Here is a 21,629-nt window from a genome sequence, read left to right on the forward strand (position 1 = left end):
TGGCTCGGAAGCTCCTTTCAGAGTATCTCAAACAGTGGGGTGACGGGAATCTCTCGGGAAGAGGGCTCAATCCGGAGGGTTTCATGCTTTTTTCCTTGTGGCGTGATGTGTATATCCATGCGCAGAGCAGAGCGAAACGAGTCCGGCGGCAGGCGGATATATAAAGCGCGCGCCGCGGAGGGCTTGCCTTTTCAGTTGAGGACAGAGCTCCTGTTCGGAACATGTCAGGCGGCTCCGCGGATTATAGCAGGTATGGCGCGGCGTGCGGAGGCCGCGGCCCCTTCCCTCATAGGGAGAGTCGGTGTATTGGGGAGGGGGAAGGAAGGGAGGTGGCGGGGGAGGAGGGGGTGCCTGCGCCCTTGAGGCGGCGCCTGGGGGTGGCTTGGCGCTGCGGCCAGACAGCGCCTGGCGTCCCGGCCCCTCCCGGTTCTAGATGTTTCGGTCCTGTCTCTCCCCTTACTCCCGGTTCAGCGAGGATTTAGTTCGGTTCTTTGGGGCTTGCCTTACTGTTCTCGATTTTTTTAGCAACCCTCACCCCTTAAAAAAAGCTATTTTTAATTTAATTGTACTCGCTGATCTAACCCGCAATTTAAAGGTTTGAGCGTGGATTTGAGCTCAGGGTGTGTTTTTTCGTAAAGGTCTCTTCCCCCCCCCGCCTTCGGTCGTTGGTTCGCCCCGGCTCCGCGGGCCCGGCTGGGGGCGAGACCATTTTTTTTGTTGGAGGGGGGAGGGGCGCGGCCCCCCGGCGGTCGCCCGGCGCCTTCCTCAGCCTGCGCGCAGCGCCCGGTTTGCGCAATCCCAGGGGTGGAGTTCTCGCGAGAGCGGCGGGCGCTGAGGCGGGGCGGGGGCACCGCAGCGCAGCCGGCATCCGCCTCCCCCCGCCCCCCCGCCTGGCGCCCGGCGCCGCAGCGGAGCCAGCTCGAGTGCGCAGCGGCAGCCGCGGCCCCGCTCCCTCCCCGCAGCTGCGGGCCCGGCGTGCGGAGCCCCGCCTTCAGCAGCTGCCTTCCGCGAGGGGGGCGCTGTGCGCCGCCGCATGCGGGCCGGGCCGCGCCGCCTCGCCCGTTGAAGAGGCAGGGCCGTTTGCCCGGCACCGAGCCGTGTTTTTCTGGTGGGCTTTTTTTTTTTCCTCTGGAGCCTGAAATTTCGCTGGGAGCTCCGCTGTGGTTTGAAGGCTGGGATGGTGTTCTGTCGCACTGAGAGCTGAGGGCTTGGCTCTGTGGGGCCCGAGCCGGTGGGGAGAGGACAGGATTTCTTCCGTTGTTGGCAAAATATCAAAGCACCTGCTAGAATGATCTTTCACGGGTTCCAGATATGGCTTTTGGCAGCTTCTGGTGTCAGTGTGCCTTCTGCGTGTTAGTTGCTACTGTGTTAACAGCTTGTTCTTCTTGGTGACAGAGACCATGGCGGCCCAGAGGGAATGGACCCCGATGGTGTCATTGAGGTAGGTGTATGTGAACGGACTTGGGAATTCAGTCGCTAATGGAGATGGGTGTTGGGTCTAATACTATTTTTTTCTTCTTTATTACAGAGCAATTGGAATGAGATTGTGGACAACTTTGATGATATGAATTTAAAAGAATCCCTTCTAAGGGGAATTTATGCTTATGGTTTTGAGAAGCCTTCAGCTATTCAGCAGAGAGCTATTATTCCATGCATCAAAGGTATGCAGGTGACTCATTTGTTACCGACATCGGATGATTAGGAAAGCGTTGTAAAACGCTTATTTTTATTAGTGTGTGATAATGCCTATTTTTAATTCTTACTGAACAAGTGATGTGATGGTATACCATCTTTCGGGACTGACCTGAAATGGAGAGAACTCTTTAATACTGATCACTTTTTTTTCAAAGTGAATAAAATTAAAACTAAAAACATGAATGACCTGTGTGGGAGCAGTAAATGTGTATCCTACTTTTTTTAGGGTATGATGTGATTGCTCAAGCTCAGTCAGGTACTGGCAAGACAGCCACATTTGCTATTTCCATCCTGCAGCAGTTGGAGATTGATCTCAAGGAGACCCAAGCACTAGTATTGGCCCCTACCAGAGAACTGGCTCAACAGGTATTGATAGAGTAGTTAAAAAAAAAAAAAGATGCTTGTGTGTTGCATAGGTTTCAGGTTTCACAACTGTGAGACAACAGACTTAAGGGGCTGTAACCAATATCCATTCAGAACCCTTTTTGTTTTGAGTTTGGGGGATATAAACTGGCTTCCATTCCACAAGTTTCTCTGCCTGCTTGAAAAGTCAGGTTGATGCATGTGGAGGGGATGCTGGGGCAGGGATGCTGGAGCCAGTTGCGATGCTGTGTATAGTTCTGAGGAAGCATCTTAAGCAGAAAAACAAAACGCAAGATACTTTCTTTAAAGCACAGTGTTCTGAGTGGAAACAAAAAAACTTTTTGGGGAAGCTATTTGAACTTGCGTGCAGTTGTGCAACATGAAAACTGCAGTGCGCATGCAGTCACTTCATTGTTCTTGTACCTTTGTGATGTTTCCTGACTGAATGTTACTGCATGTCTGCTTCGCCTTCAAGGCTTGGTATTTTGTTTTGCTAAGTGGGAGTGTTTAACAAAACTTACAGGAAACCTGACTTTTAGAATGAATGAATGTCAGTAATGCAGGGTCTTAAGATGAAATGTTGAACAGAACTTAAGAGTAGGAAATTATTATATACAATTTGCTGTCTTTTTCAGCTAGAATATACTGAGATGCCAGTGCTACAGTTTTCTTCACAGTAAGACTAAAATGAACAAAGTCAGACAAGAAAGAAAAGAAAAAAGGCAGATCAGTGAAATTGAAACCTCAAAGTAGAACACAGGCTGCATCTTCTGATCAGAAGATACTGGTGAGGTGAAAATTTAAAGCCTGGCATATAGCAGCGCACTTGTACACTCTTGTGAACTTCCTGCAAGTGCCTAATCTGCAGGCCTCCATAGTTGAAAACTTGAGTATGCTTCTGGAGGCCCTGCTTTAACTTAATAACAGCATGTGCGTGGCTGTTACTACTTTAGCTAGTTCAACTAGTTAAGGACAAAAATTTGACTTAAGTGCCCCCCTGACTTGAGCTTTCTAGTGAACAGTAACAAGCAGTTGGGTAAAATCATTAGCAACTCTTTTGTAACCATTAAGAGCTGCATAGTCCTTGTTCACGCTCGTCCATAGCACCAGTGATAACGGGACTTAATCTTCAATGTACCAGGAATTACTGCTAATGGAAGGGTTTTATTCTAGATTCAAAAGGTAATTCTGGCCCTTGGAGACTACATGGGAGCAACATGCCATGCTTGTATTGGTGGTACAAATGTTCGCAATGAAATGCAAAAACTTCAGGCTGAGGCTCCGCACATTGTGGTCGGAACTCCAGGGCGTGTGTTTGATATGTTAAACAGACGCTATCTTTGTAAGTATGAATTAAATTTTGCTCTTGATGATAATTTCCAATATAAATTTCACACCCAGTAAGTGCTTCAGTAGTGTGCTGGCTGGCACTGTAGACCCTTGTACCTGTAAAGCTTAGCTCTAAAGGAGAGCAGCATTTACGAAAGTGTTCAGTGCATTTCTGAAACTTCATGAAATTATTTCTGTTTTTAAATAGCACCTAAATGGATCAAAATGTTTGTTCTGGATGAAGCTGATGAAATGTTGAGCCGTGGATTTAAGGATCAAATTTATGAGATCTTTCAAAAATTAAGCACAAACATCCAGGTATGCAGATTTTATTACAGTGTAGCTGAGAACTGCTGAATTTTCTCTAAATCAGAATTGGTGTCCTAGGTATGTGCTAACACCAGTAATGTGTTCTAGGTTGTGTTGCTATCAGCTACAATGCCGATGGATGTGTTGGAAGTGACCAAAAAGTTCATGAGAGATCCCATACGTATTTTGGTTAAGAAGGAAGAACTGACTCTGGAGGGTATCAAGCAGTTCTACATTAATGTTGAAAGAGAGGTTGGTATCTGTTGTACTTGCTCTGGCTCAAAGAATTAAGTTCTCTTACCTTCTTGTTAAAGCACTGTACTAAAATTACAGAAACTGAGGCTGAGCTTTGGTTTCTGTAGTAATGCTAGTAGAGTACACGCAAGAAGAAGAAAAACTGTGCACTGGATCAAAAATGACTAGGGTGGACCTCTTTCTTAATGTCCAGTGTCCTGTGTCTTAAGATTTGGTGCAACAACTGATTCAGAGACTCTGCGTAGTGTCCTGTTGCAACTTTACAGGTTGTATCAAATGTAATTGCATGCTTAATTGGTTATTGCTTTTGAGTTCTACTCCTGATTTGGCACTCTTACTACATACTGAACTGTCAGTGGTATGATGCATTCCCAATCTTCTTTGTTCAGGAGTGGAAGCTGGATACTCTCTGCGATTTGTATGAGACGCTGACTATTACACAGGCTGTTATTTTCCTGAACACAAGGAGAAAAGTAGACTGGCTTACAGAGAAAATGCATGCCAGGGACTTCACAGTCTCAGCTCTGGTAAGAAGTGATGTTTACAGCTTCTGAAATGCCATGTATGTACTGAAAAATCATGAGCTGTATTTGAGTGAGAAGCAGGAAAGTTATAATATAGCTGTGCAGTGCTGTATTATCGTTCCCCCTGCTTAAAGAAAAATGCTTCCTTCTATCCCTACCTGCTTTGTTTCCACGGCAGGTAGGGACGCTGGGTTCCATACATCCCTTTGTGTTTTAAAGGATATTCCAGTCTGGTGTATTGGAACTAATAGTAATTAGCAACTTTTTAAACTCTGCAGCATGGTGACATGGACCAGAAGGAACGTGATGTTATCATGAGAGAGTTCAGATCAGGATCCAGCCGTGTCCTGATCACCACTGACTTGCTGGTGAGTATTAATCTTACAACTGAACACACTTCTGTGTAAACCTGGTGCCAAAAGCTTCATAATTCAGTGAAGGTTCTTATAGCCTGAACTATTTGGAGCTTCTTGGAAGAGCAAAGACTGCGCTCCACTATGGACTACACAGTTGTAGTTCATGACTAACATGTGGTCGACAGAAGCATGGGATAAGTAAGTTAATCTGCAGCCCATGGCTGGCATTAAAGACTCTGTATTGCTTTTCAGGCTCGTGGCATTGATGTACAGCAAGTGTCGTTGGTTATAAATTATGACCTGCCGACCAATCGTGAAAACTACATTCACAGGTTAGTTAAGTTGGCTCTGTCCTTTTGTTGGTGTGCTGCTGTGTGGAGTGTCACATCCTCTACAGAAATCTGCACAGAACCTCTCTTGTGTTTTTCCCCTCTAGTCCTTGGCAAGAACGGGAGGTGTTGTGCCTATATTTGTACAGTAAATGAAAAAAAGCCAGCAGGAAATAAAACTGGATGTGGTTTTGCTTTAAAAAAAGCCCTGATTTGCACAGCTATGGTTCTGAAACAAGGGAGGAACACAACTTCTGGAGAACAAAACAAAGCAGTGGGAAAACTTAGATGTGTTGTGAGTTCAGTGATGGCTGATCACCCTTTGAGATGTGGGGAAACTGGCAGCTACTGAACTACCATTTTGTCATGTAGGCTGTGGAGTAGGATGAGAAAAAGTGGCACAGCATCTCGAGCAACATGAGCTCAGTCTGTAGGTCCTAGCTAACCTGTGTCTGCTGCTGCTCAGTGACTGACCAGACCTTAATACTAAGCAAACTAGTCATAGAGGATTGATGGGACTGACTTTACATGCTTCTGGCAGCCCAGCTGTGTTCACGTTTCGTGTGCCTTGTTTGCTCTTGCTGTGGCTCCTCTTGCAATGGGATTCTTTCCTCTGGTGTGTCTCTTCTGGCAGCAATTTTGAGTCTTGCCTGCCCTAGGTTTAATTATAGTGACTGTCTCTAAATGAAGTAAACTGCTTTGTTACTTCATATAAAAAGAAAATAAATACAGGAGTCGACAGCAGCAGTTAAATGACACAAGATGGTGCTGATGTAATTTAAGATGTGGATTCGTAAGCAGCAGTTTGAATAAAGAGCAAGTTGGTATTTATTTTGTCATGATCATTTGCTGTGTTTTGTGAGCCACTTCTGTGTATTTAGCTCTTGCTGACTGGGTGCTTTATTGTACAGTCTGCAGGAAGGCAGACCTGCTGGGTGTGACTAAACTGCACACTGTGACGCAGATAGCGGCTGACTTGGGCTTACACAATAACACAGCTTGGATTTTTGTGTTTAGAAAACAAACAGACTAAGTTTTCCCACTGGAAACAGTTACATTGAATTAAAACTCTGTGCTGTTCTGTGTTACTGGATAGGATTGGATTAACTTGGAACAGCCCCATTCCTGAACAGCCTCGTACCTTCTGTCTGCCATGTGCTTGGGGTTGGACGTGTGTGGTATATGGGTGTGTTGTTTGAACAGAGGGGAGGGAGACTGAGCCAGCACTTCCTACCACAGTATGTGTCATTAAATATCTTACTTTGCACCCAAAATAGTGATGTTTTCTGCTCTGCGCTACTCCATAGGATGGCTGTTGCTTCTGTCCTGGTGGCCCCAACTGCTAGTTTTTCCTGACTAGATGTTACTTTGGTAGCAGCTGGTCCTGTAAATGCAGCATAACCTGACCAGTGGCAGATGAAAGAGCAGCAGTTAAGGAATCGATCTCACAAACATTTTAAGCAGCTTAGCATTGTTAACTTGTCTTTAAATGTGTTTTCTTTTTGTGCAGAATTGGCCGGGGTGGTCGCTTTGGCAGAAAAGGTGTGGCTATAAATTTTGTCACTGAAGAGGACAAGAGGATCCTGCGAGACATTGAGACTTTCTACAATACTACAGTGGAGGAGATGCCGATGAATGTGGCTGATCTCATTTAATCCCCGGGGATGAGGTGGTTTTGAATGCAGTGCTCGCTGTTGCTGAATAGGCGATTCACGTGCATCGTGCTTCTTTCTTTGGGGATATATTGAATCTTGTCTCAATGCTCATAACGGATCAGAAATACAGATTTTTGATAAGAGAAGCGACTTTTTGTCGTGAGCTCTTGTGGGGAAAGCCATTGGCTTTATCCACTTTAGGGTTAGACTGTTGGGGTTGGGTGGAAAGTCATGGGGTCTGTAAATTTTTTCTTTATTAGAAATTTATTTCCTAGTTCCATAGAAGTGGTTGTGTTAGATGTTCTTTATCATTTAATAATTTACTTATGGACTAAAAGATATAAGTGCTGCATAAAGTCAGCCAATTACGTTAAACTAGCCTACCTTCCCTTACTGTATGTACTTACACTTCAGACTGAATTGGAAAGGCCTTTCAAAATTTAAACTTTTATAAGAGCATTAAAATGCATTTTTGTTTCATATGTATTTATTCAATAAAGTATTTAATTAGTGTAAGTGTGATCTGGACCCTGTTGCTAAGCCCCAGCAAGCAAGCAATCATACTATTGTCTTAGTTAGGGTTAAACCCAGTAAAATTTGCCATATTGCACATGTCTTAATGAAGTTTGAATGTTCAATAAAATACTTCTATATTCACTTAAATTGTAAATAATTGCTTCTTGGTAAGAGAGGGGTGCCTTGCTTAGAAGGGAGGAGGATGGTGGTGTCTGACCTGTCTCAGGTTGGGAGCCCTTCAGGGGAGCTGTGGGTGGTGGTGGCCAGACCTGCTGTACTTTAGCAGGTCCAGGGCTCCTAGGTGCGTCCCAGCTCTGTCAGTAATGGCAGGGCTTGGTTTTTGAGTAGTAAATGAGATTGGAGTGCCAGGGGCTCAGACCCGTCACATGGGGCAATCAGACATGTGTCCACACCACTAAAATAAAATACTCCCCTCAGAGCAGAAAATGGCTGGCTTAATCAGTACTGGCTTGATTTAAAAAGCCTACTCCACTGCATTATGCTTGCTACCAGCCCACCGTTGGGGTTGTGTTTTGGTTTTTTTAATTGCATTGAGGAAGGTACTAAAGATAGGGAGCCACCCCAGAGAAGGATGGTCTTTAGGCAGGTAACACTTTAAAAACGCTTTGTTAGCAAGAGCAGAATGAGATGCTCAAAAAAAGAAACTTCTTCAGAACTTCACCGACCTTTGTCACACCTTTTTTTTTTTCTTTGTAGCTTGAGTGAGGTAAAAGTGTTGCAGTACATCTAGTAGAAAGTGATTTTTGCATCATTAAAGCTGAGGAGTCTGATGACACAAGATGGAGGTGGCATAGGACACCCCCTCAGGAGCTAGGTGCAGCCTAAAGCTTTGTATGCAGTGAAGTGATGGTTCCACGCCATCAGCACTTCCAAACCCAAGCAGCATGGCCTGAAAGGAACAACTCGTCCTTTCTCTGCTTTCAGCTAAGCCCTTTAGTATGTATATACTTCTTCATGCGTTTACCTTTCCCTGTGTAAGCCTACAACAGCCACAAAGCAGGAGCGTTACTTGGCCCCTCAGCAGCCAGAGATCTCTCTTAACTTCTAAAAAAACAGAATCAAGTACTCCAGCATGAGCTTTTCCAACTGCTGAGCAGTCCTTTTATTGGAAAAAAAACCAAAACAGTACAAAAGTACACAGGTCCCTGCTCCACCCCCAGAGGCTGCTCCGCTCCACTGCCGGGGTGGTGGGGGTTAAGTGTTGTGCGTTAGCTGCTGCATCACCAGGGCACAGAGGCTCACCAGCTGCAGGTATTCATCTGCACCATCTGCCAAGCATTTGTCCACTTCCTGCAAAGAGAAGAGAAGGTAGAGCCCGTTTAAATAGCCGGGGAAGGCGGCCTTGCTGGTCTCCCATCTCCTTCAGGTGGCCAAGGTGTGGAGATCACATCCAGGGAAGGATGCACCATTTGCTCTGCAACTGACTGCTGGGAGCATTGCTGCACATCATCGACACCACCTGCCTTTCTCCAGTGAATTTAGCAAAACTTCCCACACAGCCATCTAGTCTTTTTGGTCAAAATTTAGCAAGTTAGTTCACTCTTTGTTTGAAAAGGCGTATTTTATACACCAGAACAACAACTTGTGTTTTGCAGCTCCTAATTATTTTTTCAGTGCTGACTTAATCTCATCTTTATTCTCCCTCCCACCTTTTATTAAAACACACCCAACCAAACCCACAAACCTCTTGCCTGAGTCCCATTACAACAATATAATGTGGCTAATAATTCACTCATCTAAATAGGATTTCAGTTCCTTCTCATGGAATTTATCAGGACAAAAATTCAGGTTCTACAAAAAGAAACTTCCAAAACTAAAATTAAATCATGTACACTTCTCAGGAGAGAAAATGTGTAAGGAAAATTAATCAGTGGAGATGGGTATTGGTGGTTTGTTTTTTCTAACTCGAGCTACAAACTTACTGCAAGTTTCTCGACTATGACAGATTTCTGCTTGTCACTGTAATCTTCGCTCTCAACAACAGTATCATGCAGCTGGTTCACAAGCTGAGCAACAGCGTACCCTTCATTTATGACATTCTGTGTCAGGGAGAGAGGAAAATGGAAATAATTCAGCAGCAGAAACCCCACAAACTGGAAAACCAATCTGAAAAACTCTGAACTGAAAGACTGTCCTGATACGTATTATGGAGCTTTTTAATTTGAGGACAAGTCAGTCTGTACACAGCCCAGCATCCTGCCTGGCAGCAACCCGAAGGGAGCACCTAGGAAAGACTGCAAGAGCATGGCAATAATTTTGCTTCTGACAATTTACATCTTGGGGATTTTATAAGCTAGAGACATTTTAAACATTTAATAACCTCCACTAAACCTGTCTAAACTTATTCTAAAATTGGGAAGGCTTAACATCCACAGCATCAGGTGGCAGTTTCACAGCCTTCACATTTCAAAGTGCCACCTACTCTGATTTGTTTTCTTCATCTGGTAGCTACTAGCTTCAGGCATACAGAGATCTGTAGGGCCAAAACTTTTTTAATAAAATAAAAACCATGGCAACTAAAGATAGCTTTTAAAAAAAAAAAAAAATCAGTAGTGCCCAGTTATGAAAATGGCAAGTAGTGAGCACAGTAGGCCACGAAGCCATTTAGGCAGACAGCAGTTCGTAAAAATAGAAAAAGAGTTGTTGCAACCTTATTTTTCTGTACATCAAAATATACACCCATGCTTTACAGAAGTATGCATTCAAATTGTGTCAATTGAGTATCAAGCGCTAATATTTGAAACAAAACCCCACGATGAAGTACCTACTCCAGAAACTGGAGAACAGTTCCAAACTATTACGTTAGATTAGATCACGGTTTGAGGAAAGACTGCTCCAGCTCCAAGGATTTAGAAAATCTGTATCATCACTTCTTAAGATCAACGCGTTTTCAGACATCCTGGTAAGTAAATGTGAAAGTGTAAGGCAGTGACATCTGCACAGATCCTTGCACAGCAACTCTTAAGATCTGCTGCAAGTTTACCAGAGAAAAAATTCCAGACTCAAAACCAGAGGTCCTGCCAAAACTATCCGATGAGGCTCAGCCAAATAAAAAGCAGGCCAACCGATAATGGCTTTTTTTTTTTCATACAGGCATGGGACATTTCACTGGAAGAAAGAATAGGATTTCAAATCCAGTTCAGGACCACCTGAGCCTCCTTTAAACTCATGAGATTTGGAATTTCCCAGTCTTCAAAGAGAGTAAGAACCTTTTCTGTATCAAAGAAAATAAATCCACATCTGTAAACCAGCAGCTTGTGCCTCCACCAGCAAGATCTATTTTAAGCCACTGCAGTTTGTACAACAAACTTAATCGCTAGTGTAATGTAAGATTAACATGAAATATTTTAAAACTGAGACTTACTACAGCTTTATTCAGATACTTCTCATCTAACACAGCTTCTGTGTAACAAAGAAGGTGACTAGTCCGGTCCATTGAAGACACAGTTCTAAAGGCCTGATGAGCAGAAGCATCTTGCTAAGAGTTCCTACTCTGCCTAGTTCAGCCTGACAGCTCCACACGTCATCAGTTTAGCTCAGGAGAACGCCAGAATCACATTGGTAGGGAATCTTATTTGCAGCTTTGACAGCTCTTCCTCAGAAGGGAAAGAGCAGAGTACTAACTAGTAAGAGCCAAGCCTTCTGAAACGGGCACCCTTAACTGCCTTGAGGCCAAGCTCCGGCTGCAGCCCAGCAACAAAGGATGCACAGGGCCACGACCTACAACGACACCCAAGCTAGAGCGCTAGGAGGACTCTACCTTTGCCAGGGCTTCCAGTTTCTCAAATGAACCACTCCGGCAGACAGATAGCAGTTCGTCAATGGTTTCTTTAGGGATGACCTGTAACAGGAAGTTACATTTCTTAATTTCAACTTTGTACACTTAAAATTCAAATTGATGCTTACAGTAACAGACACAAACTGTTATGAAGGAGGCCATTGTAGCATTTCATTCCTCTGCACGCCCAGCCACTTTCAAGCAAGCATATAAAATGGACCAGCTAACTTTTAAGAGAGAGCTAGGCTAATATTTGCCCTATATTGGTGATATTAAAATAAAAACTATATAATGATAGTGAACTGTCAAAGTCACCTTCATAAATCTAACACACCATCGTTTATTCAGGACATTGACTAAGTGGAGGACCTACTTCAGCAATTAGATCAGCCAATGCTCTCTGTACTGTTCTACACCAAAGCAAAACAGCAAACCAATTTTCTCTCCAGTGATGCACCAGGGATATACAAGAAAAAGCCCAACGCAACAAGATCACACAATAAATCAGAAGGAAAAAACCTGACAGATGCCATGATTTAGCTCTGAGCTGGGAGACACTGCCCACATTCTCCCCTCTACTCATTGTCATTCCTGACAGTAGAGTGTCTGGACAGTTCAGTTACAAAGCTTCTTTACCAACCTTTTGCACTAAGGTCACTCAAGGGCCACAAAAGTTATGTACAACCAAGAACCTGAAGTCGTTCTGAAGATGTAAAAGTTGGGTTCCTTTGGTTTAAACAAGCATTTATTGAATGATGGAATTTCATGCTTGTCTTTCCTATCGTTACAGTCAACCTCTTCCAGGTTTCTTAGAAACTGTGATTTATCTGTATGTGAAACACAGCTCTTTTCTACAGTTAGATACACAAAACTGTACGACTTCACTGAGAAAATTGTTTAAAACTGATCTGTAAAACATGGACAGTAGCAATTGGCTCTGGTTCCATCAAAGTGAAATCATCACAACCCTTACAATTGGGTACGATGGTAGCACCTTCAAGAGAAGTGTGTCCATCATTAAAGCCCATTTATTTTTCAGCTCCTCAGCTCCTAATCTCACATTTCTTTCTTTAGGGGGTGTTTTGTTGCTATAGGAACACCTTCACACAAGTTTCACTAAATGCATCTCCTCTCAGGTTTCTCCTGTCCCTGTCAGTATTATCTATGTCATTCTAGAAGAAATCACTGCTATTTTTTTAATAAGCAAGACCCACACAGATCCTTGAGGAAACACTGTCAACGCTGAAAACGAGCTGCTACTGAAAGTCATTCCTCTATGGTGTTTCCAAACCATACTTGACAATTGTCTATATTTTTATACACACATACATATACCAAAAAGCCATTCTAGTCTACTGTCCCACAAAAGGCAATACATTTTCCATTCATGGCTAGAGTATTTCAACGTCAGTTTGAATTATAAGACTATTTTACAGTTTCCTTTGACATACAGGATAAGTTTCTAGCAACTTGCTATGTAATAAGTGTACAGAATCACACAGTCTTTAAAATTCTAGTACCATACTGCAATACTCATGTATGAAACAACTTTTTAAATCAAACTGTGAGCAAAGGTAGATACAGATAGCAAGTAGACTTGCTACATAAATGTTTTTCAGACTAGTTACAGGAGAAACTGTGAAGCATAGCTTACCCCAGCAATTTCAGTGACTATCTTCCCTGTGATCTCTTTCCCACCCATCAGGCGAGTGGCACTTTGAAGAAAAGTAATTGCTTTTCTTAAGTCCCCTTCTGACACTTTAACAAGGTATGATACTGCCTGAAAAATAATGTCAGGAAATGCAAAGTTATATTTCACTGTTGATTAGAATCCACTATACTTTATCAGCACATTGATTTTAAAACATCAGGTAGTGCCTAAAGCAGATTATCGCAGACAGGCACAATACACAAGTTAACACAACCTCTCTACTAACACAAATGTGTGCTGGCAATTTCAAAATGAAAAATGGTTTAATGCAAGTATGCTCAGCACAGAACAAAAAACCTACAGTTTTGCTTCACTTTTCCCTGGTGAACATTTCTTTGGTTTTAGGAAGTATCAAAATTCATCCTATCTATGGAAGGAGATTAATATCTAAATGAGTTTGTATATTGTATTTAATACACTTGAGCAGTCTGGAAAAGTATCACAACTTAGCCCCTTTCACTGCAATGCAATTATGCACTGGAATAAGCAAAAAAACCCCATGGCAACCATGAAGTTACCTCACTACTGATTTTCACATGTTCCTTCTCAGAAACGTCCAATAGCCTCTGCTGTTGGATTTTGTCTGACAAAGGCTTGAAGCGGAATTTGGAGCATCGAGATGTTAAAGGTTCAATTATTCTGAAAAGTAGAAAGGTAAGTTTTTGGTAACTGAACGCATGGGTTAAATTCTTCCAGACAAAGCTAACAAGGCAGAAAAGGGCAATGTAACCTTAAAACTGCAACATTGTAAAGAATAAAAGTGGAAACCTAAACATTGTCTTCAGTCTTGCATTCCCATAGCTACATCTCTTAACTGAAAACTATGAAAAGTAGGTATCAACCTCTTGGGGAAGTTGGGGGGAGATAAAACAAAAAAACAAACAAACAAAAAAAGAGATCACAGTACAGAAAGAGCAACAAGTCCAAATAAGCAACAAATTCCATACATACCTGCTGATGTAATTACAAATAAGGCAGAAGCGTGTTGTTTTAGATTCTTTTTCCATTGTCCGTCGTAAGGCTGACTGGGCTGCTGAAGTCATTGAGTCTGCTTCATCCAGGATTACAATTTTAAAAGGAGGACAAACTTTACCACTGAAAAATAAGAAATCTGTCATCTAGAGACATGCAACGTATAGACCAGGGTGGGGTGGGGGGGAAAATCATTGCAAATAGCAAGTCATATTTTACTTAACTATTTATACCCAATAAATAGAATGTATTCAAAGGTTCAATCTTTTTTGATTATTTTTAGATAAAGGACTAATATTTGTAATAAAGGGAGGACCAAGTTCTTACAGAAAGACCAACACTTAAATACTACAAAAGTCCTCAAAAATATGTAGTCTTGCTTTAGGTTTCTTCTTTTAATAACTAATGCAGATCTTTTTACAGGCCTCCCAATTCAAAGACTTCAAAGAACACTGCAACAGACTAATTTCAGTACACACTTATTTCTTGCCAGATAGAAGCTGCATGCCAGGACTTCCTGCTGCTTTCCAGTTTTTTTCCACACATACAGCTTCACCTGCATGAGGCTTCTCACCACCTAACCCCAGAATCTTGTTAGCATCTTATAAACTAGCACCTCTCTTGTATGAGACGCTGGTGATTAGAGGCACTAGGGAAGTAACTTCCACCACAATACCAAAAAAAGCTTTCCTATGGCACTCAGACAGCATTTGCAAGGGCAACAACATATCACCAAATCCAGGAAGCTTGATCTTCTGGGATTTTGCCTCTGCCTCTCTCAACAGCACTAGTAAAAGTTCCTCCCAGGTATTCAAACTCTAAACATGAAATTACATTAAGTCAAAGTTTAGCCAAAGCACTGTGTGTTGCAAACTTCCGGGCAGTGCTGACCCATCATTTATATTAGAATTATAAAGTTAACCTATACAAAACCAACCACATGCTTTGTCCTAAGTGAGAGGGGTCTGATCCAGCACTTACTCTGAACAGCTTCCAGATGCAGTTAGTTGAGCAAAAGCCTTCACTTTTTCCCGAATCACTTGTATTCCTCGTTCATCAGAAGCATTTAACTCAAGGACTCTTTGCCGGAATAATTCAGGCCTGCAAAATTTTTATTACAACATGTTAGCTGCTAACTCTTGTAACGATACATTACAAAGTATAACAACAACCCTTCTGGCCTCTTTGAATGCCAGGTATTATTATAAAAAAATAATAAAATTATTTATAACATCAAACCACATTCTCATCAGTTTTTTGCTTACAGGTCACTGGATGCACTACTCAAAAAAACTCCCAAGTGCTACAAGTGAGTTGATGAACACAGGCATGATGAATTTTAGTCCGACTCCCAGTATTACTTCTAGACACAACTCAATAGCGCATAACGGAAAGATCACAATTCAGATATTTTATGAAGTACTTTGAGATCTAGGTGTAGCTAACTTAAAATTGGAATTCCTTTACAAAGTTCAGGAAGACATATGCAAGCCATTTTTTTCATGCTTTTTGCTACAGGGTTACATGGCTGCTAGCCTGAAGTGGGTTAGGTCTATACCGGTAACTGAAATCAATTACTTGTGACAGGACAAATGAGAAAGAAATCTCATGCTACATCTGAATTAGAATGCGAAGATATTCCTGAAAAAGGCCTAGAAATTACATAAGAACAGGCAATGACCAGAGGCACTCTGTCACATGTTTAGAAGACTTGATAGTCAATTGCACCAAAGCAACTTGATTCCAGCTTACCCAAACAGTTCTCTAGCAGCTGCTAAAATAGTGGAAGTCTTTCCAGTTCCAGGCGGGCCATAGAACAACAGATTGGGAAGCTGAAACACAAGGCACTATTTTCAAAAAAAGCAAATAAACAAACCACACCACAAACAGGAAAACCTACTGAAAATCTGAGCACCTAATAGAACAAAGTATCTACTCCTCCTAGTAAATAATATAAAGTCTTTCAGGCCTAGGTCATTGCACATAGTGCTCTAAAAAAGTAGGACAAACAGTTGCTGTTTATAACACAGCATGAACAAGCTGTTATTTAGTGGCACCATCACGTGTTGTATCAAAATTGATACTTCAATTTATATTTTTTTCTGATATATTCACTCCAGGTCATGTCTGAGGTCACTAAAGCCTACAGAACTCACTGCTATGACTGCAGTGACATGTAAATTTATCCAAGAATGCCAATCAAATAGTCCGGATAATACTAGCAGTGCAGCTGTCACACAACCTGTCACAGGTTTACCATCCCTTACTTTCTCAGCTCCCCAGATTGCCTTTTCAAGCCACGCTGAGAATTCTGTGCTGCCATTAACTCCACTGCAGTAAGTACAAGGGAGCTTGTGAATGCCTGCACTGTACTGCAGCGAGTGCAATGCAGACGCAGCCTAACGCTAATCAGAGAGATGCTTGCAACAACTGACTGGCAAACTTCCACATCCATCCAAGAATTTTTCAAAGGAGGAGACCAGTGCCATTTCTTAAAGAGATTAGGTTAACTGATCTTTCAAATAATTTAATTAATAACCTCAGCATGAAAAATATGAATGTATTAAAGAAACATGCTGACACAGGAAGATCAAAGCAGCACAATGAAGACTGCAGTAATAATTACAGAATGACATATAGCAGCACAAAACATAAAATCTCACAATTTGAGAATACAACTGCATATCTGCTAGATCTCCGGAATTAATCAGCTGGAATAAAATAAAAACTGACTTTGTTTTGTCTGTCGGTCAGAGGAACAATACAAGCTTGTGTAACATGATTGTCCTAGGACATGCGCTTTCAATACAGATGGAAAATCATTAATACTAACAGGGGGCTAACAAGACTTCACCTGGAAAGCTACACACAGTTCAGGTCATCCTTAGCCAAAGATAACGAATCCAAACTGGGAAAGGTGACCAAAGGAGTGAAGAGTCTATCTTATGAGAAGTGACTTTTTGTGAAGAGTTTGATTTAGTTAGCTCAGCAGAACAGAAGCAGAGACGGAATATGACTGATCTCCACAAACATATCCGAGCAACACAGGGACAATGAACAAAGTTGTCATAAACCGAATTTGTGTAAGTTAGCCATGACTAAATTTTGGCTGACATCAAAAAGCTTTCTAATTAGCACAGGAGTGATAGCTTTCTATACTACTATTTCAAGTAATCCTTCCTACAAACTATCAGGCTGCACTTTAAAACTGCTGCCTTTGACAGCAGGGGATGTTCCAGCCCTAGAACAAGAATTCAAGAGTCCCCTCCGATCGATAGCAAAAAGACAAACTTCTCAGTCTGACTTGATTTCCAGCCCTTAATAAAGGTTCTATATTTAAAAAGAGTCAACTAAAATTAGGTTAGAGAATTTTGTGCTGAATATAGCAAGCAATGCAGACAGAATGGGAACAGCAAAACCAAAGACATCCAAAGAGCAGAGAAAAATGCATGAGTAGGTAATCCACAATCAGAAAGTGAAATAGAGACAGCCCAGTTTGGTAACAAACATCCCATTTTAAAAACTAGGGCAAGACACAGAGAACAGACTCAACTGTGTATATTCTGTAAAAGTACAGACAGAAGAATTTCAACCTTCAATCAACTTACTGTAAATAAATCCATTTCAAATTTTGCTTGTTCTTTCTGTCAATCATTTGTTGCTTGTTTCCCTAGTTACTAAAAAGCAAATGGCATCCAGTACTAACAGAGCTTTTTTCTAATTTAATTAGATACCACAACATTGTTATCCCTCTCTATCTTTTGGGAAAACTCCAGGGAGAGGAAATGTTTACTGAATGACAGCAGAAAATCAACAACCATGTTAGGTTAGCACACTGGAAGGGTAGACATTTTTGTGCTAATTCTACTAGTTCTCAAAACAAGCGTTAGCAGTAAAAAGTTATAATAAGAATCTGTTTCCTAATTCCATTAAACCCATACTTTACTACTGTTTCTGTTTCAACCTCATTTATGCTTGTTTCTCACTGAAGTTATCACCAGCATTTACACTACTTTTTCACCAAGCACAAACTAATCCTTTATGTAACTGTGGCAGTATTTTTAAACAGACTGCAACCCGATCTGGTTATCCATTTTTCCATGCTTGCCAGGGGTAAGCAGAATACCTGCAGGCACCACATGCTTATGGGGAAGTTACCACATAAACTTCTAGAAAAGGAGTTGGGGTTTGCAGTGTAAGTACAAGTGAAGATGTAAACTGCAATGATAATCCTGTACCTAACTTTTCAGGTATTAGGATATCATCAAGTAAATGAAAATTCAAGAATACTATAACACTTGTCATTTTCTTTGCAAAAAGCAACAACAAATCAACAGTTCTGGCAGACAGAAATCAACTTTTCCAGTTCAAAACCACCTGGACTCCGTCTTCACAGTTTATAAGAAGACAGATGCTTGCTATTACAGTTGGAGATATATCAGGGACTTCAAAGTTCTGCTCCATTTAGAAGCTCCCAAACCAAGGCCCACAAATACAAGCCAATCAACAAAGGACCTGCTCTCCATTTTCAACACTAAGGTTTAAATAAAGCATATTACACAAACCTACAGCGTTGTCACAGCTGTTCCTTTGATCTCATCAGATCTCCAAATTCAGTAAGAACTTCTGAAATAAGTTCCAGCCACCTCAGAGTTTAAATTACACTTTTGCATTTTTGACAGAATGGGTCGTTTCAAGAGAATGTCCAAATCTTAAAAGCACTAAATACTTTAAAGTACTTGCATGATTTTGTTCTCAAATGCCTTGCTGAGTTTGGGTAGCTGTGGAAAAATACAAAGCCTGTAACCATAAGCAGAAGCTAAAAATTTGTCTTTTAACTCAGGAGGCAAACAGTCAACACAAGTGTACTAGGTTCATGATCCAAGAAACATTGCTGATCCAGAAGCTGTAAGGTTTTAAATATCTGTTGCTCAAAATAGAACTTCACAACTGATCACCTAAGCGATGTTACACGACTGATATGTCCAGACAGAATAGGTGATGGCACCTCATTTCTCCTTAGTGGTTAGTATTTCCTTACTAATTACCTAAACTCTAAAAATACTATAATGTAGCAGCATTGATCTTGAAATCTAGATTTCTATGGCTACAACATTACATAACAAGGTCACATTGCAACAGCATTCTCACAGTAAACTGAATCTGGAGACATGACCTAAAGTAAGAAATTACACAAATCTTTCCCAGTTCTGTCATACCAGGTTCATTTTGCCTCCCTATGCTCAAACAAATAATGTATTTGTGCTTTTGCAAGTTCTGATTAAATTAATATGAGTCTATTTCTATCTGAAAATATTAGTCAAAATCAGAACTGCACAACAAATTGTCTCAAGATAAAATTTTCAAATACCAAAGGCTACCCGTGCACATTGCACATCAGACGCACAAGTGAAAAGCTTCTTGCATTAAATTCTGAAAGGTCCACCTCAACTCTTGGTGAGCAGCCAGCCGTATCACAAATGTCATTTTCAGAACATCCTTACCAACCACTTCAGCTGGCATTAGCAGTCCATGAAGACAGAAACAGCTTTTGCAGCACAAGAATGACCCTTTAGGTGAAACATGGAGCACAAAAAGTCTCAGCATGTACAAAGGAAAAAGCTGTCCAGACTTACAAACCATTTCTTGGCCACCTACTTTACCTCTCCCTTCAGTCCCTCCACCTCCCTATCACCTGATTTGGAGAAAGTAACTGTCATTCATACTGAATATTTACTACATTTTTATACAAAAGCAAATGCAAGTGTAAACAAAAGCAACTGAAAATGCTCTGCTCATTCTCTTTTAAATTCTTAGGTCACAGAAGCCAACGCTGCAGTGAAGTTAGCGCAACTATCACACTTACCTTTTTAAAGCCACGGAGGCTTACGTGGAAACTTTAACCCCAAAGGCTGAGGGTCACTAACTCTCTAAGTAGTAGACCTGGCACTTATAACTTAAATTTCCCTCATTATCAAACAGTACGTTTGTTTTAATGTTCAGCAGTTTCACAGAAGCACTGACAGATCACTAGAACTACTTTGGAATGACTGGCAAGCCAGACTTCTCTATGAAGGAAAAATTTCCCTTCTCCTCTGAAACACATATGTCAAAATTACTAGCTGAATAGCAGTGTAGAGACAACAAAAAATTCCAGGTTTCAAACAACAGCAAGTTTGCCAATTGAGCTTTTCCAGAAAAATTCCAAACAGCATCACAAAGCTGACAATTTTACAATGTCTAGAGGGCTGGAAACATCAGAAATTTTACATTTATATCACAACATACTATGAGGAAGTCACTTAGCTTGTTCGTAAAGTACCACTGTAAAAATGATCACTGCAGAGTTAGAAAAGAGAAGTTTTCATTACCACTGGCAGAAGTTTCTCCCTAAACATACTGTACTGGGTAGACATTATCATTACACTCACATCAGCACCTTCCAAGGACTTTTTCAGCACAGCAACAACTTCATCCTGGAAGGCGACTTCATCCACGTTTTTTGGGCGACTGAATAAAAATACATTAAATGGCAATTTATTAGTTAACAAAGTTTCAGAAAAAAAATTAAATTGAGAAAAACAGCATTTCTCTTTCTGATTACATTAGGTACTGAAGAATTACAGCAAATCTTGTAGCTGAAGTCAAAATCATAACAGGAAATCTGTCTAATGCCTCTGGTCTGTATTACTGAAGTGATGTAATTTCTCAGGAAGCTGTTTGTCTATCTCTATTGTAAACACCTGCCTGAGCTGTTTTAGAAGCAGAACTGTATTGCAGACTGCAATACACCCTGCAAGCTGATAAAAGCTTTTCAAAAATGAAGCATTTAATGCACTTCTGCACCGCTTGCCATGGACAATGGAGGCACGTTCTGCTCTGTAGCCCCAGCACAGGGCTCTCATAGTAGTTCATGGTGCTGGTTCTCTCCCATAAGAAAAAAAGCTAAAGGCCTCCTCCCAGGTGGAGACACCTACAGCTGCAACCCCCTTTGCCAGACATCCACCCCCCCCTGCCAAGCACCCCTTCCAGAGCCAAACCCCCCGCCACGACCAGCCACTGTCACCCCGGCCAGCGACCCCACTGTCCAAGAAAGACCCTTACTACTTCTCCACCCAGGGGATGGGCCTGGGCCTCCTGCCCTCCCCGCTGCTCCCTGCTGCGCCCCTCTCCTTGGCAGCCACCGGTTTGGTGCTGATCGAAGACGGGCCTTTGAGAAAGGCCTGCATGGCGCCGGCTGGGCTGGGCTGGGCAGGACTGGGCCGAATCCAGCCCGGCCGTCACCGACACCTCACAGGCTCCGAGCCCCGGCCCGGCCGTCACCGACACCTCACAGGCTCCGAGCCCCGGCCCGGCCGCCAGGCCGCAGGGCACACAGGCAGCCCCGGCGCACAGTCCCTACAGACCCCACCACCCCTTCCCGCCGCCGGCCGTGGGTGAGGCCACTTCCGCCCGCCGCGGGCCAATCACAGAGCGCGGCCCCGCCGCGGGGGCGGCCTCTAACGTCGCGCCAAGGGGCCGAGGGCCGCGCTCTGCGCACGCGCCGCGCTCTGGGGCGGGCGGCGGGCGCGGGTCCGGGCGGCGGCGGTACCTCAGGGCGCCATGGCGCGCCCCGCCTCAGGGCGGCCCCGGGCGGTGCCGGGTGGTCGGCGCCAGCACCTCGCCATCCCTCGCGAGTGCCCGTACCGTAACAAATGGTGGGGAAAAAAAAAAAAAAAAAAAGGCGAGGTACAAAAGCAGCGCTGAAAGCAAAGTGGAGGGGGGGCCTCTCCTGTCAGGAGGTGGGAGCCGGTGCGGCCCTGCGGCAGGGCTGGCT

General features: G+C 42.6%; 2 protein-coding genes and 3 non-coding genes across 6 annotated transcripts; 4 read left to right on the forward strand and 1 right to left on the reverse strand.

Moving 5' to 3' along the window:
* The first annotated feature begins 127 nt into the window (after positions 1–127).
* Positions 128–7,472, forward strand: EIF4A2 (eukaryotic translation initiation factor 4A2). Its single transcript, XM_040613905.1, has 11 exons — positions 128–250; positions 1,396–1,441; positions 1,529–1,661; positions 1,922–2,061; positions 3,232–3,400; positions 3,596–3,705; positions 3,805–3,948; positions 4,341–4,478; positions 4,754–4,843; positions 5,084–5,163; positions 6,671–7,472. Exons 1-11 carry the CDS (start codon positions 222–224, stop codon positions 6,813–6,815), a joined length of 1,224 nt encoding a protein of 407 aa, XP_040469839.1. The 5' UTR covers positions 128–221; the 3' UTR covers positions 6,816–7,472.
* On the forward strand, positions 1,769–1,839 carry LOC121097160. Its single transcript, XR_005830807.1, has one exon. It is a non-coding gene; the product is annotated as a small nucleolar RNA SNORD2 (small nucleolar RNA).
* On the forward strand, positions 3,996–4,176 carry LOC121097158. The gene has a single exon (XR_005830805.1). It is a non-coding gene; the product is annotated as a small nucleolar RNA SNORA81 (small nucleolar RNA).
* LOC121097219 lies at positions 4,551–4,677 on the forward strand. The gene has a single exon (XR_005830864.1). It is a non-coding gene; the product is annotated as a small nucleolar RNA SNORA63 (small nucleolar RNA).
* Positions 7,473–8,425: 953 nt separating the features above from the next.
* On the reverse strand, positions 8,426–21,241 carry RFC4 (replication factor C subunit 4). 2 transcript variants are annotated; one of them, XM_040613907.1, is made up of 11 exons: positions 21,143–21,241; positions 20,918–21,103; positions 20,245–20,323; positions 15,566–15,645; positions 14,795–14,914; positions 13,793–13,936; positions 13,360–13,480; positions 12,785–12,910; positions 11,113–11,193; positions 9,275–9,391; positions 8,426–8,642 (listed from the first exon to the last, which is right to left on the reverse strand). In XM_040613907.1, the coding sequence occupies exons 2-11, from the start codon at positions 21,040–21,042 to the stop codon at positions 8,547–8,549; spliced, it is 1,089 nt and encodes a 362-aa protein (XP_040469841.1). In that variant the 5' UTR covers positions 21,043–21,103; positions 21,143–21,241; the 3' UTR covers positions 8,426–8,546. The 2 variants fall into 2 exon arrangements, with proteins under 2 accessions (XP_040469841.1, XP_040469840.1); XM_040613906.1 differs by having other exon boundaries at positions 20,918–21,239.
* Positions 21,242–21,629: the final 388 nt, after the last annotated feature.

Source organism: Falco naumanni, chromosome 13 (genome assembly GCF_017639655.2).
Source record: "Falco naumanni isolate bFalNau1 chromosome 13, bFalNau1.pat, whole genome shotgun sequence".
NCBI classification, from domain to species: domain Eukaryota; kingdom Metazoa; phylum Chordata; class Aves; order Falconiformes; family Falconidae; genus Falco; species Falco naumanni.

Coding starts and splice junctions, on each gene's coding strand:
- EIF4A2 (XM_040613905.1), top strand. CDS start 222: ATGTCAGGCGGCTCCGCGGATTATAGCAG. Junction 1,442..1,528: donor ACCCCGATGGTGTCATTGAG/GTAGGTGTATGT, acceptor TCTTTATTACAG/AGCAATTGGAATGAGATTGT. Junction 3,949..4,340: donor ACATTAATGTTGAAAGAGAG/GTTGGTATCTGT, acceptor TTCTTTGTTCAG/GAGTGGAAGCTGGATACTCT.
- RFC4 (XM_040613907.1), bottom strand. CDS start 21,042: ATGCAGGCCTTTCTCAAAGGCCCGTCTTCGATCAGCACCAAACCGGTG. Junction 15,646..20,244: donor AGTCCTTGGAAGGTGCTGAT/GTGAGTGTAATG, acceptor CTTGTGTTTCAG/CTTCCCAATCTGTTGTTCTA. Junction 13,937..14,794: donor GCATCTGGAAGCTGTTCAGA/GTAAGTGCTGGA, acceptor CTTATTTTTCAG/TGGTAAAGTTTGTCCTCCTT.